This window comes from Ambystoma mexicanum, chromosome 10, assembly GCF_040938575.1.
Source record: "Ambystoma mexicanum isolate Mex_15411 chromosome 10, UKY_AmexF1_1, whole genome shotgun sequence".
Taxonomy (NCBI): Eukaryota; Metazoa; Chordata; class Amphibia; order Caudata; family Ambystomatidae; genus Ambystoma; species Ambystoma mexicanum.
In genome coordinates this window covers 1,173,424,905-1,173,441,615 of record NC_090932.1, presented here as the reverse complement: position 1 = coordinate 1,173,441,615, position 16,711 = coordinate 1,173,424,905, and the positions used below count along the sequence as shown (strand labels likewise).

The window sequence follows — 16,711 nt, the reverse complement described above, 5'->3', positions numbered from 1 at the left end:
CAGAGCAGAGGGCGCCCTATTGGACCATTTCCCAGCCCTTTCTTAACTTCCATCACCAAAATCGAAACACGCTGCTGAATCAATCCCCTCACTTGTGACCACCATCCTCATCACACCCGACCGTCACCGCAACGACTGCCCACTTAGTCCACAGATGCAGAAAACTCATGGCATCAAACTCTTGTCAACTATCCCTGGAAGCCTTCTAGTACTCCACTTCCCTGCATTTTCTGCTAATACTCGCCTCCTGCCTCTGCTTCCACTCTACCAGCTACCTACTCACTTGGAAAATTCTCATCATCCAAACATCTCTCACTTCCATTTCCCTGCTGCATTTGCCATTCTTCTGTATTCACATCCGGGCAAGGACCATCAGCCAATCAGGTGGCTGGAACAGCAGGCGAGAATACACAATATCCGCCTGCTGTTCGAGCCACCCAAGGCCCTTCCCCGGGTGGCGCCCATTCTTTTTTTTTAATATGGGGATGCAACAGGGAGCCTTTGTTCTCTGGTCCTGGCGCTCCTCCTGTCTGCCCGCCGAACACACAATTTACTTGATGTATAAGTGCCTTACAAATGAACAATAAATACAAATAAAATAAATAAAATGGAAAAGAGACAGTCTCTTTTGCATATGGTAGCGGCCCCGGGAGATTGGCTACACAAGAAGCGTAAATCTCTTGAGCAAAAAAAAACAGTAATTGGCACCCCAGATGAACCCTGGGGTGCGAATGACTTTCATACCAGCTTTGGGGGCTGGACAAGGCCTTTAACGGGCCACAGCCCAAGCTGAGGCCCTCGATTCGCTCGGGCCTACCATGAAAGGCGAGCCATTAAAGGCCATGTTCGACCCTCACAGCAGGCATGAAAGCCACAATCCTCCTTTCTTCCGCCCCCTCACTTTCTTCTCGTATCTTGGGTCCCCATCTGAACTTTCCCCTCCTCCACCTAGAACACCAAACTGTTTCTGCTACACCTACAATGACATTCCTGCACTACGTATTACAATCCTCTCGCCACTTCTAGCAGGCAACATTGAACCATTACATTTGTACTGCAACATAAATGGCGCCCCACCATCAAATTGTCATCATTTCCACAGCAGTGTGCAAAAGTGCAGGGAAAAAGGCGGTGTACATCGCCTTTTGCCCTGCACTTTTGAACTCTGCCGTGCTTACTTTTGATTGCGAGAGCTGCTTGCCATGCGAGCATGGCAAGCATTGCTCCAATTACAATGAAACCCTCCCCTACTATTTCGATTGGGAACACTGCTTACAGTGCGCAGTGTTCTTGCGTCACAAAAACATTGTTCTGTTTGGTAAACCATTTGTAATTCTTGATGTGTTCAGTTCCTTTAAGCTTCACTATTCGTGTCATGGCTCTCGAAAAAGTTATTTGGGAAGCATTACTCCAACTTTCGGTATAGCTGGCCACAGATCGACTTTTCAACAATAGCACTCTATCGCAAACCTCCAACAGCGCCCACTCACGTGCCTGACCTTTTTGGGCTGCTTACTCGAGCCACCTAAGTCTTAGACCGGCGAAAAATGCAGACATGGATCACCCAATCTAAATCTCTTAGAACCTCCAGCACATTGACTACGGTCACCAAGGGCATCCCAACTACAAAGCGCATTGAGGCCATGCAAATGAGGAAAGAGCGCTAAATAAATAACCCAATACAATACGGAAATCTGTCATGTTCAGTGATATGAGATGTTTCACTTTTTTATTATACATTTGTACTACACATTACACTGATCATTACAATATTTGCCCGTTTCCTCTTGTGCAGAGACACAGCTGGGTGTTTGCGCTATGTGCCAATTGCTGACAGACAGGTTCGCTTACCTGATTCCCTGCAGATTGCTATGTGCAGATAGAATGTCTCCCTTTCTCTTCAGCTAACAATTTTGTTTCATACTATAAAAAATATATATATATATTCGTAAACTTCAGTGAGTAATGGAAGCAGCAATTTAAGAAGATCGATGTTGACTGCTTGTATAACAAACTTTTATAGTCCACGCTTCCTTTTTAGGTCTTGTAGCTCTTAGGTAAATTTGATCACACGCGCTGTGCACATAGACTCCAAAACCGAGCATGAAACACTTATACAGTTCTTTCGTTCTTTTTCTATATGCATAGGTACATTTGTATTGACATGACACTAAAGTATCACATTTTGTAGAGGAAATACTTGGCAATTGGCCATTCAACCTGCAATCTGGCCAACCTCAAGCCAGTTCTGGTGACATCTCTTTGCATTCCGCGATTTGCAGCTCAGTTGCCCACATTATAACTAGCATGCCCCTCTAGTGGGTTAGTGGGCGTAATTTTAGGGGGGACAGGGGTGTTTGTCCCCCCCAACTTTCATGGCACAGCATTTTGTGCCCATTCATTTGGCTGCGGCACCTTTTCTTCAGATTTCATGTCTCCCGCAATATTTTTAGCAAAGTTACTCCACTGTTAGTGCATCTACTCTAGAGATCTGTGTGCCCCTGAAAGTTATACCTTGGATTGTATTGCAGACTCAAGTAGTGGATACAGAGAATCTGATTGACTGAATCAGGGGCGTAATTTCACCAAAATGCCATTGGTAGTGGAAGTGACATCACACTACCCTTGACCTCTGATGGCATCATAGGAAGTGATGCCATTAAACCCCACCCCAAAGTGATATCGTGGGAAGCGATGGAACACAGCCTATCACCCCTTGACAAAACAGGAAGTGGCATCACATAGCATTGTTCCTAAGTAAACTACGAAAAATATGGTTAGGACATCATATACAGTTCATACAAGAATGGATCGCCTTACGTTGCGACCCCTGGCGATCCCTAAATGACATCCCTGGGGTGAATAATAGTGGCACAGACAATAGGCCTACATAAAATCCCAGTCTGTGGGGAAAAACAATGGGCCTCATTACAAGTGCACTGTTACGGTAAAAAGTGGTGGTAAATTCCATTATCGCCACATTTCTGGGCGGTAACCGAATTACAGCCACTTTTACTGTAGCGTCGAATTCCGAGTTTGGAGCTAAAGGCACGGGTAGAATTCATCTCCAGCAAAATGCTGGGGGTAAATGCCCCACTTTAACTCCACAAATTGGCATATTTGCCCTGTAGTATAACTACTTTCTGTAAATCATTCGACTCCAAAACTTGGGATCTAAACCTACCACCACCTACCACCATTGGTAATCCTGTGATAATGCCACAGGAGGAGTAAGTGGCAGTACTGGCAAAGGAGTTGGGTGGTAAATCTGAGTATTTACTGATGATTTACCGGCAGACTCCTAATGAGACCCAACCTGTGCAGGCATCCCCATTTAGGGCTGCATCAGCCTACTTTTTATGGTGCTAGAATTTGTCTGTACTCGCATCTGCTCCTTGCATTGACTTCCTGTTAAAAATAAGCAGTGACAAAGCGAACAGATCTGCTTCATGTATAGGCATTAGATGTGCATTTGCCAGGCACCGCCACCATAAATCCATGCACTCGCAACACTTGCAAGATCTTTCCATCCTCTGGGCAGGTAGCACCATTATGGCAATGCCTGGCAAATGACTACCCCATGCCTATACAAAAGCAAAATGTAGCTTTGACAATACTTTTATTAATATTTGAAATAAAAAGGAAATAATTCAATGATCGATTAAGAAAATTAATCTTCTGAACATATGTTGACGTTGACCACCAATTTACAATCAGAACTTCTTAAAAGGATGACTGTTCACACACTGTCATTTACAATACAAAACAATGCAATGATGAATATTGATGAATGGGTCCGGAAAGGATTTTTTGCTCAATGCGCATTATCTTGAAAAGCAGAGGAAATTCAAACATCTAAGGCCTCATTACACCATTGGCGATGTGGTAAAAAAGTGGCAGTAATTCCATTACTGACACTTTTTTTTTTAATGGTAATGGAATTACAGTGTTTTTACCACACAGCCGAATTCCGAGTTTGACACTAAAGTGGAGGATTTACCTTCAGCAAAATCTCCGCTTTCAGGCAAAGAAATTGGCGGAATTACCGTTCACAATAATTCCGCCAAAATCCCCATGAAGTCTTATCAAATTAAAAAACGGGTATTTACACCACATGCCATCACTCATAATCTGGAATGAAGTCACGGAACCAAGTGGCAGTAACGATAACTAATGCTGGCGGCAATTCAGCAGATTTACCAAGAAATTACCACCAAACTCATAATGAGGCCCTAAAGCCATTTATGTGAGAGTAAGTACTTTTCTCTGTTAGGGTCCTCAGTGCCCGCCAGGCTCTTAAGAAAACCTTTACAAGTTCCACCAATACAGCTAAACTAGAAAGGTCACCGCCACTAATGGCCAATTATATGGAGTTCTTGGTGCATTCTGTTAATGGCCACGTGCAGAGCCTCCCCTGCTAATGTATGAGTAACTAAAGGAAAATGAAATGTACCCAGATCAAAATGTTCTGTGGCCTCAGCGATGTCAGAACCACCGTCATCTCTTTTTAAGAGAAAGTCCCCATGCCCGAGTCAGTGAACAGTGCATTCGTTTCCTAAACCGTTACCAGGTAGCCACTCCCCATTTCCAGGATAGCAGGAATTAAAAGATTAAAGAGGGGATCCCACCCGTTGAGTGCTGGGCAAAGAGGAATGTGAACGAGGTCTCCAGAAATCCATCAAGAGAAGAAGCCGGACTCTGGGAGTCCTGCGGGGCAGCCTGCACTCGCCACGAGGGGTTCATTTCTCTCTTCCATACTGTACAGCCTTCATAGGGCGATACCATGAGTTGCAGAACTCAGTCTTACCCTGGCCTGCAAGCTGGCAGCTCTTCCCCCTCCCATTCACCAGACCCCGCTAATGCCCCCTGAACACCTTTACATGTACCCCAGGCCCATCGCACTTGTCCGATCAGCAGAGTTTTAGAGTCGCAACTGCTAGAATGGAATCATTGCATATATGTGTATTTATCTGCAATTCCATCTTTTTTAACAATGCCTTAGCGTGCAGTGGAAAAACACTGTAGCGCTCGAGTCATTGTTATTTGGTTTATCTCCCCAATAAACTTAGAAAACAGACTGACAATATATGGGATGTTCATTTAATTTCCCATGGGATTCCTTATAGTGTAATTTCTTCATTTCTTTTTACATGCAATGCAACTTGATTGTTAGTTAACATGCCATTCCCAATTGTACGTAGTATCCAAATGTTGATTGCAATTCCCAGGTTCCAGTGCTTTAAGCTAGGCCTTTTCCTGACTTAATTTGTATCTGAAATCCTTACTAGGACATCCTTAATTGACTGTTGTGATTTTGGAACTTCTCCTGTTAAGTTGTGTCGTGTTGCAGTAGAATTCCTGTGTACAGGGCAAGTAGCAGAGAAATGTAGACATAGACATAAACCCCCACAGAGGAGGGAACACTGATATATAACTCATCCGCATCCCAAGGAACACACGGAAGACCTTCTGTTGTCTGGAACATCTTGAGTATTTAAATAGCGAAAAGAATGTATTTGTTTTCTGTCAACACTGAAGGAAGATATTAATTCTTCTATGTCTATCGCCGCAGGTTTGTTAGAGGTCTTTAATAGGAACATAATGCCTCCCTGCCCTGCCAGACAGATGATTGGGCTTGTTCTTGTCTAATTCCAGAAGGTAGGCTTTGAAACCCGGGTTCTCCGCGGTTTCTGGCCACGTACAGTAGGAAAGGTGTGGACCGGTCATGTCCCTCTCTGGGGCGGGCAGCATCTGTCAATATTCACTCTCATACTACTGTGCCACTAGTTGCTGTAGGGTGGGGTAAACCAGTGGCATGATCAAACCTGATTGAGCCAGAACTTTGAGGAGGAGATCAGCGTGGGCCAAAGAATGAAGGCCCCAGGATGCCCACTCCCAAACCCGAATTACAGAGATCCTTTGGGGGGAGGGTGGAGGAGGGGGTACTTTTAAGCTGTTAAAATATAAGAGCAAATAAAACTTGAAGCTGAAGCGGACAATGAGGAAAGGCAACACTTGTTATCCTCAAAATGTTTGTCACCAATGCTCTTGAAAACCTAAGTAAAGTTGTTAAAAAAAAAAACACAGAACGATACTGCTGAGTGAGATGAACAAATCCACACTGGCTGAAGGGAACGCTCTGCTGTTCCATGTTTGCCTCCAGCAGAGAAGCTCCCATAGAGGTTGAGTGAGCGAGGGGGAGTAGGATGTGTCACTGGCCAAATGAAGGAGAATGGAAATCTAGGGACTGAAATCCTGGTCCTCTTAAGAATAGCACAGGAAGCGGGCGAAGAAGTGAGCCAGTCGCCGTCAAGAGAGGCTCCCTGTTTCCTGGGTTCCAGGCGTGCCAGATCTAGGACGCAGAGACTCATGATTCTGAAAAGAGGGAGACTCCAGGGTTAGGAAATCCAGGTGGCTGGCACTATATTGAGCTCAAATGATTAGTACGGACAGTATACAGTGTCTGGACAATGCCGAACCTGGCAAAGGGGCGGAGTAAAAAAAAAAAGGGGGGGAAATGTGCGAAAAGCCAGACCTTGAAAGGCATCAGGGAGTGCAATTATCATCTCCACAGGTCTGAAACCAAGAGGTCCAAACCACAGAGGCAGTTTCTAGAAGCCAAATATCAAGAATGTGTGATGCATTTAACAAAAGTGGCACAGCAAGAGAGCACAAACAATATCCTCGAAGGGAAGAAACCAGAGGTAGAGAAAATCAGCTTAGGATCTTGTTCTATGACTGCAACAATCAAAGAATGCAATGTCTGTTCAACAAACTCTTGCTGACAAAACAGGGGACCTTGAATAAATGCGAGTCTGAACTAAGCCAGGGTCATGAGGCTCCCAAAGGGCAGCAATGGGCAAGGTTAAATCTACTGCACGTCATCACGGCTCTATTGGGAGCTGGCAGAACACATTTCAAGATGGCAGCCCATTTCACACAAGAGGATAGACTGGCAATGGTGCTTTTAAGTACTCGCTATACACAACATCTTCATTTTTTGAACCCACCCCTCCCCCCAACCACGTCATGCCATGAAAAAGAGCAAAGGGTTGATGGAGTAAAGAGTAGGATTCATAACCTGTGCCAGCTGGACCAAGATATACTGCAAAGTGTGACGTCACAGGAAGCAAGAGTCAATATCTCTTGAGATTTAGGGCTAGATAAGGCTGTACGAAAATCAGGCTGCTGGTCACGTGAGGAAGAGTTCAGAGTCCCTGGATTAAATGATGAGGCACGAGGGACAAGAGCAATATAATCCCTTTTCAAGTGTGCATAATTCCTGTAGGTATATATTGAAAGATGGCCGAAAGCTTTATGTTGACATATTGCATTTATTGAGAGATAACATGAGTTCTACACACAAACATGTGCATCGAAGTATAAAGTAAGTAGGGCAGCCTTTCATGTGGGTGCCTCACACACCTGCCATGTACAGTGTGAAGTAGGCCCTTTGGGGGTGGATGTTTGTGCTGTTTTTAATGTCACAGGTAGAGTTTGCCAGTGATGCCGGGTTGAAGAGAGAGGATGTACAGGGCTGGTCAATGACGGAGAAACTAATGACATTGCTGGAGTGAAGGAAGCGGGGAGGAGAGTAGCAGGACATAGGGGCAGCATGGTAAGGAGGTGGGGCTAGTCCATGGATGGATTTGGAAACCAGCTTTAAGAATTTAAAGAGGGACCAATTGCGCATCATGAACCATTCACCAAGGAGGCGGTGGGAGAAGTGGAGGAGGATTGTGGAGGCTGCAGGCGCTGTAGATGTGGATGTTGTCCCAGGGAGTAACGTGGTGGCCCAGATGATAACAACAGCAGTAGTCAAGGTGATTGAGGCCCTGATAAGAGATGGGAGTGTTCGTCAAATGGCTGGTGAGGAGAGGGCGTATTCTCCTGGTAGTAAGTAGGTTGTTTCCAGCATCAGTAGTAAAAGCAGAGATGAAGTGCTGGTAAGGCTGTTACTCGTGGGAGATGAAGCAGGAAAGAGAGTTGCCTTGGGTGAGGGTAGTTAGGTGGTCAAAGGTGGCCAGGAAGTGGTCCCACAGTCAAGTTGGGGGGGATTCTGTGCAGTTTGAAATTTCCCATGATCGTGATTGGGATGTCCATTGGAATGGAGTCAGAAAGGACAAGATCTAGGAAGAAGAGGGTGAGAGGGATGAGGGGGGAGGCTATAGGTCAGGAGTATAGTTAGAGAGGTAGGCACAAGGAGTCGGGTAACAGCGTACAACATACTCGAAGGACGGTGTCCGAAAGTCAGTAGGGGCCCACAAGAATAATGATGAACATATATATGTTTTCTTCCCATTGTATTCATCATTCTCCTCTTCCCTGACTCTGCAGGACCTGCAGGCCTGGTGTGTGCAGAAACATTGCGGCAAGAGGGGTTCTCGGATCGGATAGTGATGTGTACGACAGAGAAACATTTACCATACGACCGGCCAAAGCTGAGCAAGGTTTGTGTATGCTTTATCCAGATGGGGATTGTTCACGTTCTCTCCACGCCACAATTTCCTGTAGGGTGTCTTGGGAAGAAGGGTGTGGCACAGTATAGGACAAGGGAAATCCTTTGTGGGAAAGAGAATCATAGGGCCTCATTATGGGTCAGGCGGTAACCAGGCCGTTGCTACCGGCAGGTGGCTGCCGGACCCATAATTATTTAGCGGCGCCTGACTTCCCGGTGCCACGGGGGGATTACAACCCCGGCAGCCGGGAAGTCAGGTGCCGGGATATTGTAAGTCCCCATTTTCGTACGGGAATGGGGACCACAGAAGCATTGGCACTGTTGTTAACGTGCCAGTACTTCCGTGACGGATTTGCCTGCCGTGACCGCTGTGCCCGGCAGGAACAGAACTGCCGGGCACAGCGGCTCCGGCAGGCAAACCCGTAGTTTGCCGGTCCCGAAACAACGGTGCCGGTAAGCTTACCGGCGTCGTTGTTTCCAGACCGGCAACCTTAGAATGAGGCCCATAGTCTTGAAAAATAAATGCCTACCATCAGTTCTGCTCCAGATGTTGACCTGTTGGGCTTAGGTAATCAAAGGTTGCAGATGGCAGGATAAACTCCATCAACGAGTGAATCGTAGTCCTCACCATTATGGAGGTTTGAATGGCCCATCCACTCTAAGTCACATCCACTTTCTTATCCATAGCAATGGATACAATAACCCTGACAATGAAGACGAATTCCTGGTGATAGCATCCCCATAGTGAAAGTGTCATTTCCCCAGCCATAACAATATATCCCTCGCTTTAATACCATATCCCTCGCCATAGGGACATGCCTGGCAATAAAAACCTCTCCCTGCAATACAAACATACAGTATCCACGGGAATAACAATATATATCTGCAATGAAAGATATCACTGGCAGCAGCAACATAGTCCTGGGGATAAGCACATTTCCCACGTAATAAAAAATCATTCTTGGCAATAACAACCTATTCCTTCAAATAATGGCGCATCCTTGGCAATAGCTACATATGCATTACAACAAACATCATTAGTGGCAAGCTTGGCATATCATCAGCCAATGCAATCAACATACACCTACCTCGGAAAGTACATTTCCATAAAAGTGCAGTGCATAATATATCACTCTGTATTTTTTATTTGTCATCGAGTTTATATAACGCAGACCACGCTAGGATGCAACAGAGCGCTGTACAAGTGATTTAGGGTTAACAGAGGACAGTGGAGGGGGAGGTTACAGGTTATGGCAATGTGGATATCCCATACCGCAGGAGTTGTATATCGCTCAGAGTAGCCGTTCCTAAGTGATCCATCGGTATTCCCAGAAGAGCAGGGTCTTGAGTTTCTTCCCGTACTGCAAGAGCATTGGAGTAGTCTTGATTGTGTTTTGGGTGGTGTTCCAGTAGTCTGGGGCAAAGCAAGAGAAGGCCTGTTTCCTTGCTTCCTCTTGCATCCCAGTTTACTGCCGAGCCTCGCAATTAATGGTCTGGCTCCTAGTTAGTGCTTCCCACCCGAGCCCCCTGGTTTTACGGCTAGGTAAGCTGGTGTTCGCGCAGTAATTGCCTTATATGTGATGTAGGCAGTTTTGATGAGTATCCCTGCTGGAATGGGTAGCCAGTGTAATATTTTTAGGTTTGGGGGGAGGCGTTGCCACATTTCTTAGTTCCCATTATGCGACTTGCAGCACGTGTTGAACGGTCTTAAAGAGGTGCCAGTTGGGTGGTCGGGGTGCCGTTGAGGAGGGAGTTGCCTTAATAGAGGTGTTAGATGACCAGGGCCTGGACCGTGGTTCTAAAATCCCCTGATGGGTGGAATGCTTTTATCTTCCAGAAGAGTGCTCCTTGATAACAGTCGGTTTGGGCTATTTTTGGGATATGTTGCCAGAAGGAGAGATTGCTACCAATAATGAACTCAAATGATCTGGCACACGTGACCAACTTAGGTGTGAATAAATCAAGGTGCACATCATTCAGCCGCCCCTGGGTGGCCTCCTGTGTAGATGAACAAAGACGTTTCCTAATATATACTTATAAAACCATTCAAATACATGTGCAATAGTTAAAATATCCTCACATTTTCCCTTGTAAACACTTTAATTTGAAGTAAAGCGGGGTTTGTTCATGTCCCCAGTTACAAGCAAGAGGAACTGGTTCAGGGGCAATCCCTTGCACAAAAAAGGAAGTGACCAGAAATGTGACAAAACTCGCTGTTTATTAAAAGCTTTTGAAACAGGGATCAAGTTATGGGCATTGCATGCTTTTCCGATACTTTCTCACTGGTTATAAGCTTGTAATGGAGTTTTATTGCAAAGTGATGTCACAAAATAAATGATACATAGCAATAACCTAAGGTAGAATGGGATCGGTTAGTACGGTAGGCTACATATAAAAACATATTAGGTTAGTACTTTTTATTGGCTGAACAGTATCTGGTGGCTCCTCCTGTGACCACCTCCTAAATGTTGCAACTACACGCATGTCAAGTTAGTGCACTACCATTAGGTCTTGCAACAAAGTGTGAGCTAGCGTGGAAGGTGGGTAGGGATTGGTCAGAGAGGGTCTTCTCAGCCTTGGCACTTTGGAAAATTACCAGCGCACGAGCAACTATTCAAGGTGGCGGAAACAGCCCCAAACGTGCTGTATGTACCCAAAAAGGTTACCCTCTCCGATCCTCTAGGCCTTGAGACAGAACATTTAGCTTCGATCCTGGTATTACTTTTGTATCGCCTGTCTTCAGTTGGATGGGAACAGTGGACTCTGGTTCGAATTAATAGGCTCTGTTCCTCCGCTTCAGGTTACGTGTGTAGGGTCCACAAACTCGATTTTTCCTGCTCACATTTATGAAGATTTTCAGCTTTTACACATGCAGGTGTCCTATCTCTTCTGCTAATGTGAAACTTTCTCTCCCTCCGTGTCCTTGGCCAAAATATGTATGCTGGCTGCACAGACAGCCTAGCCTGTGCGTTTCTGCGAAATCAGCATCTCGGGCCTCTCTCTGTATTCTCAAGCCCTTTCAGTACCTTTCATTTACTTCAATGTGGCTGTGGGTTCCATCTTGATTTACATGGCCACTCATGTTAGTTGCATTTAGCATCAGCAAGCAGTTCATATGTATTCTTGTGTGACTTGCGGTCACTGCATAGCAAAGGTGTATCCGACCTCTATCTAAGTGGGCCCTAAACATGTTCTTCGTGTCTACGAGGCATTTTAAGTGTCTTCGTAGCTTCATGCAGGAATGTAAATGTGCTTCATTTCTAACACATCTCAAATTTCTGCGCAGTCACAGTCAGTCTACTTGCTCCATCGACTGCAAACGTATCTCTTCAACAATGTCATCAGGATAGGGTCTACATGGCTCTCTGAGTGAATAGCTTTAATCACTTCTGCAGTACATCAGCGATGTGGAGGAGAGGGCCAGGAACTATGTACACCTTTCATTTCTTTGACGTCGAACGAGGGTGTGACCGGTGCAACGAAGGTCACATTTATGTCTCTCTCTTCAAATCTATGAAAAAAAAAACATTGTTACATTTTAACTCGTTCAACATTTCTTATGGCTTCCTATGTCTCTGGATTCGAAAAAAGCCTGAATTGGAAACTATTTCTATACTACTGCCACTCGTTTATCAAGTATTAGAAATACTTGTCAGGGCTCGATGATGGAGGTGATTTTCCGTTACCAGCACTTTTTTGGGTGGTAACGGAATTACTGCAATTGTTCCAGCACTACCTAATTTTGTGTTTGGAGGAAAAGTGGAATATTTACCTGCAGCAAAAAGCTGGAATTAAATCCTCAACTTTTCCTCAGAAAATTGGCAGAATTATCACGATAGAAATACTGCTTTCAGTAATTCCACCAAAATCCCACGAGTGGAGATTTACACTGCCGTTTCACCACTCGTAATCCTGTTGTACACGCATGGGGCTGAAAAGAGTTAACAGTAAATGATGTTGGTGTAGTTCAGCAGATGTACCACCGAATTAGCACTTAACACGTAATGAGGCCCACAATGTTTTCGTAAAATGGGTAGCAATAGTCTTGTCTTGGCTGTACTCTAAAAAGGCCAGAATAGTAGAAAGCACACAAGGGTCTCCAAGGAGACGCAATCACACAAATATAGGTGTTCACGATCATGCTTAGTTTGTCAACTCCCAGTCACTGATGCACGTGGCAGATACGTTTATATCACTTAAGCGAAAAATGTCCCCTGCTGGTGACTTGTGTGGGTTCCATGTAATAATGTCGCCACAAAAATATCGTCGAAAAATTGCTGTTTTTTGTGGTGACATTATTGCATGGAACATGCTGGGGTCACCCCCGCAACCCACAAATATATTTTTTTCCTTTTTTTTTAAAATGTTTTTTTTTTGCCCCTGTCCCCATATATATGGTGACCCATATAATATCGCCGTGACCTTTTCCCGGCGATAGTATTTACGGCGACCATATATATGGGGATAATATTACCTGATACCCTTATGTGTATATCACTTAAGATAATACTCCAAACGCTGCTATTTTCCAAGGGAAGGAACTAGGCACAGCAGATTTGTTTAATTCTATTCGCTCGGGATTACAGTGCCAGATTGCTATACATCTTTACTTTAGTGAGACTTTTGCACCGTTCGGTCTTCACAGAGCACTTGCATAGCATGCCTGCAGCTTGAATTTCGATAGTTAAATATTAACCCATCCCTATTAAGGGGCGGGGCATAGACATCAAGTCGGCAATCAAATCTCTTGTAAGGGACCGAAGAGGGTTAACCCCAATTGACAGCCGCATCAACAAAGACTATGACATGCTTTATCCTCCAGGTAGAGGCAACCATTCCTTCAACTACTACATATATGGATGTGGTTTTCAGTAAACTTTGTTAGTTTTTAAGAAGGGATTTTCTTGTTGCAGCAGTAATCCCCTGCAGTAACTTCTACCCCAGACTCGTGAACCATACACGGCAGTGCCAGTGGTCTAGCATTAGAAGTCTACGCATTATTTGTGTTGGACGGTTTCCCAACACCCTGCTTACTTCAACATAGCTGCATTATTTGGATGCACTCATGCTTTGATTGTTTTTGGTAATGTTTACCCCAAGGTATTCAAACTGGGGCGCCCACCCGAATTTAGAGGTCCCACATCATTGAGCAAGGGGGCTTGGCATGCCTAGGGGATACATGACATCACTTTTCGCTTTATTATCTCTCTGGTTTCTGACCTCCATGTAGTAAATGCACCTATACATAGGAAGGCCTTTGCATTGCAAGAAGTGTAAGCACCATCAAAGACATGCCATCAGCGTACGCCAGTGCACAGGGAGGAGTTGGGAACTAGCTGGGGGCACATCAGTGGGGAGCCCGCCACATCACGGCAATGTCAACATATTCTGGCAAAACAAACATGATGCCCCTACTAGTAACAGCATCTCCATCAAAAATGTAAGATATTTCTTACAATATTAGCATTGCCCTGGCAATAACACATCTGCCTGGCAGTTATACCATCTCCGTAGCAAATTGATATATGGGATAGAGTATCCCCACCCCGTATGTTATAAGGATATTGCAAGTCACAGAGGAATTCCATGACCGAACAGTGGAACGAGGACAAAGGCTGAGGTTTTATAAGGTCATGGAACTCTTGCAATATCATTTTTACGTGCGTTATGGGATATTTTATTGCATATGATACAAGGCCACTCTGTCATTCCCTTTAATATCTGACCTCTTGCTTAATCTAATGTAAGAGATCTTCCATTTGCTGATCCATATATTCAACGTTGAATCTGTGTGGATTTAATAAAGCTAACATGCAGCTCTTAATGTGCTGTGAAAACCTAGTTAAAGCAGTTTAATAAAATGCATCAAAAAACGATTTCATTTTGTGCTGCAAGTAAAAACATGCACATTCTTGCTCACATATGTTAAGCTCCAGCAGCACACAAATTAAATTAAACTTTGCACCATAAACAGTTCCTTATCAATTAATAGCTATAAAGTGTTGCAGAAAACTATTTTACAAACAAGGAATTTGAAATTCTTGTCAGAACTTTCACTATGCGCTGCAGTGACAGCTGGAATTCTGCTCTCTGCTGGCTCAAGCAGCAGGCCTTGTGACTTCACAGATGGCAGTGATAACTGATTACAGAGCAGTTATGATGTCATTTTCTTATTACAGGTCAATTGTGATGTCTCAATTTGCCTGTAATAGGAATATTAATATTAAGGCTTTTATACGGATTTTGCAGCCTTCAGAATCCCTTAGAATTACATTGTAAATCACAGACAATGATCAGGTTTTCATGCCAGTAAAATCATTTCCCTTGCAACAGCCATAAACGATTGTCTGTGATGACCCATCTGTCACAATAATGGCATGCCTGGTCTTAAAGATATATCTGTGGCATTGACAATCTATTCCTACCAAAAGCAATGCATCCCTGGCAATAGCAGACACCTGGCAATAACATCATATCTCTTGCAAGAAGTGCACCTTCCTTGCAATCGTAACATTTTCCTCATACAATCAACATATGTGAGGCCACAACATATCCTTTGCAATTGAAGTTTTGTGCAGCAAAGACACAGCGCATTGGCCGCAGATCAAGTGCAACGCATAGGTTCCAATTCTGACAACGGTACAGAAAGACCACGGAGCATGGAGTGGCCCTGTTCTGGATTTTGTTGACAACTGTCCCATTGGAGTTTATGAATGAGGTTCGCCACATACTAAAATGTGCCTTCTTGTCTTTTCTTTGATGCTGCAGTCCATGGATACCCAGCCAGATCAGCTCCTCTTGCGCTCCAAAGAGTTCTTCCACACCCATGACATCGAGGTCCTCACTGAGACACAGGTAAGGAAGAGATGAGGTTGTGCACGGGACGGATGGTGGATCTCTATCATACAACCAGTGGGTATTCTCCATTGGATCAGAGCAACTCTGCTAATGTTGGCAACACTGGATTCTTTCTTTTGGATCATAGCAAAGCTCCTAGCAGTGGTGCTCGAGCACAGTACCCCTGTGTAGCCTCCCTGATCATCATCTTCTTGTAAATTAGGTATTCGCCCCACCTAACCACAGACATAATACAGGAACCCCCCATCCCCCATCCCTCTTTGGTTTTGGCTCCTTCCTTAAGCCCTTCCTCATCACTGGACCAGTAAGGGGTCCTGGCTAGTAGAGGGCTATGGATACTGGCGGGGATTGGTTACTCGGCAGAGGTAGATTCTGAAGTGTTTCTCAGGCTCCTGCATGCTTTTCCTGGTGCAGGACTCCACCCACCGGCATCAGACTGTGGACAGTGTGATGCCATCCATGGGTGGCATTAGGCTGCAAGAGCAAAGGGCACAGTTAATCTGGTACAGGCAAAAGCACTGGGTGGCAGCAGTTTAAGCTGAGAGAGTAAAAGGTGTTGGCAAAGCCTTTTCTGGATGGAGGTTGAGAAAAAGGCCCCCATCATAATCCATGTCTCTTCAGTTATGTGTCGACCTGAAATCTAAGCAGGCACTTGCTGGCTCTGAGAAAGGCCTCTGACGTAGTGTGGGCACTTGGTTTGCAGCGTAATAATCCATCAAAGCCAATTCTGTGTTGCGTCTTACTCATACATGCACTGGGGCCCTACTTTATAAACGCAGTGAAGATGATGATGTCACCACGTGTCAGTTTGAGTGCCTTTATGTGTGCTGGCTGTCACCTCGACAGGTTGTCAGCTAAGTAAATCTATCAGATGCTTTTCAAGCACAGTCCTGCAAGTTCTATTGACATAATGTCCATAGAAGGACAATGTGAGGTCACTCAATCACAAAGCGACTGAAGCGACATGGCATTCGTCTTACAGATAGTGGGTTTCTTGTAGATGACTGGTTTCATCAATTGTCCTGTTCTGACCAGATTTGTTCTGGAATAGTCACTCCTGCTTAGCTGAGCGCTGGAGTTTCATTATGTTCAGGTAGTTTATCCCCGATGACTTGCAGGGCAAAATTCTTCATCTTCAAACTTGTGTCCATTGGCCCTTGTTTCATCTGCCCGAAGACGGATATGTTGCGGGAGAGTTAAGCGCATCACTGTGCTGTGACAACAGTACCATCTTTGGCCATTACTGTGAATGGTGTTAATTAGAATCGCATGATAATTTTGCTGGTTATATTTGTCTTTGCTAATCACCAGCGAAAATAGTTGGCTCTTTGGTATGTTGGTGGACACTCTCCTCTGCATTACATTGTGATAATGTCCTCATCTCCTCTGTATTAA

General features: G+C 44.7%; 1 protein-coding gene across 5 annotated transcripts in view; it reads left to right on the top strand.

Moving 5' to 3' along the window:
- The window catches only part of AIFM3 (AIF family member 3), a 479,089-nt gene that overhangs the window by 265,018 nt on the left and 197,360 nt on the right, over positions 1–16,711 (top strand). For all 5 annotated transcript variants that reach the window (XM_069619126.1, XM_069619124.1, XM_069619123.1 and 2 more), the window contains exons 10-11: positions 8,338–8,450; positions 15,227–15,313. In XM_069619126.1, coding sequence (XP_069475227.1) covers positions 8,338–8,450; positions 15,227–15,313 — 200 coding nt within the window. The remainder of the gene's footprint in view (positions 1–8,337; positions 8,451–15,226; positions 15,314–16,711) is intronic.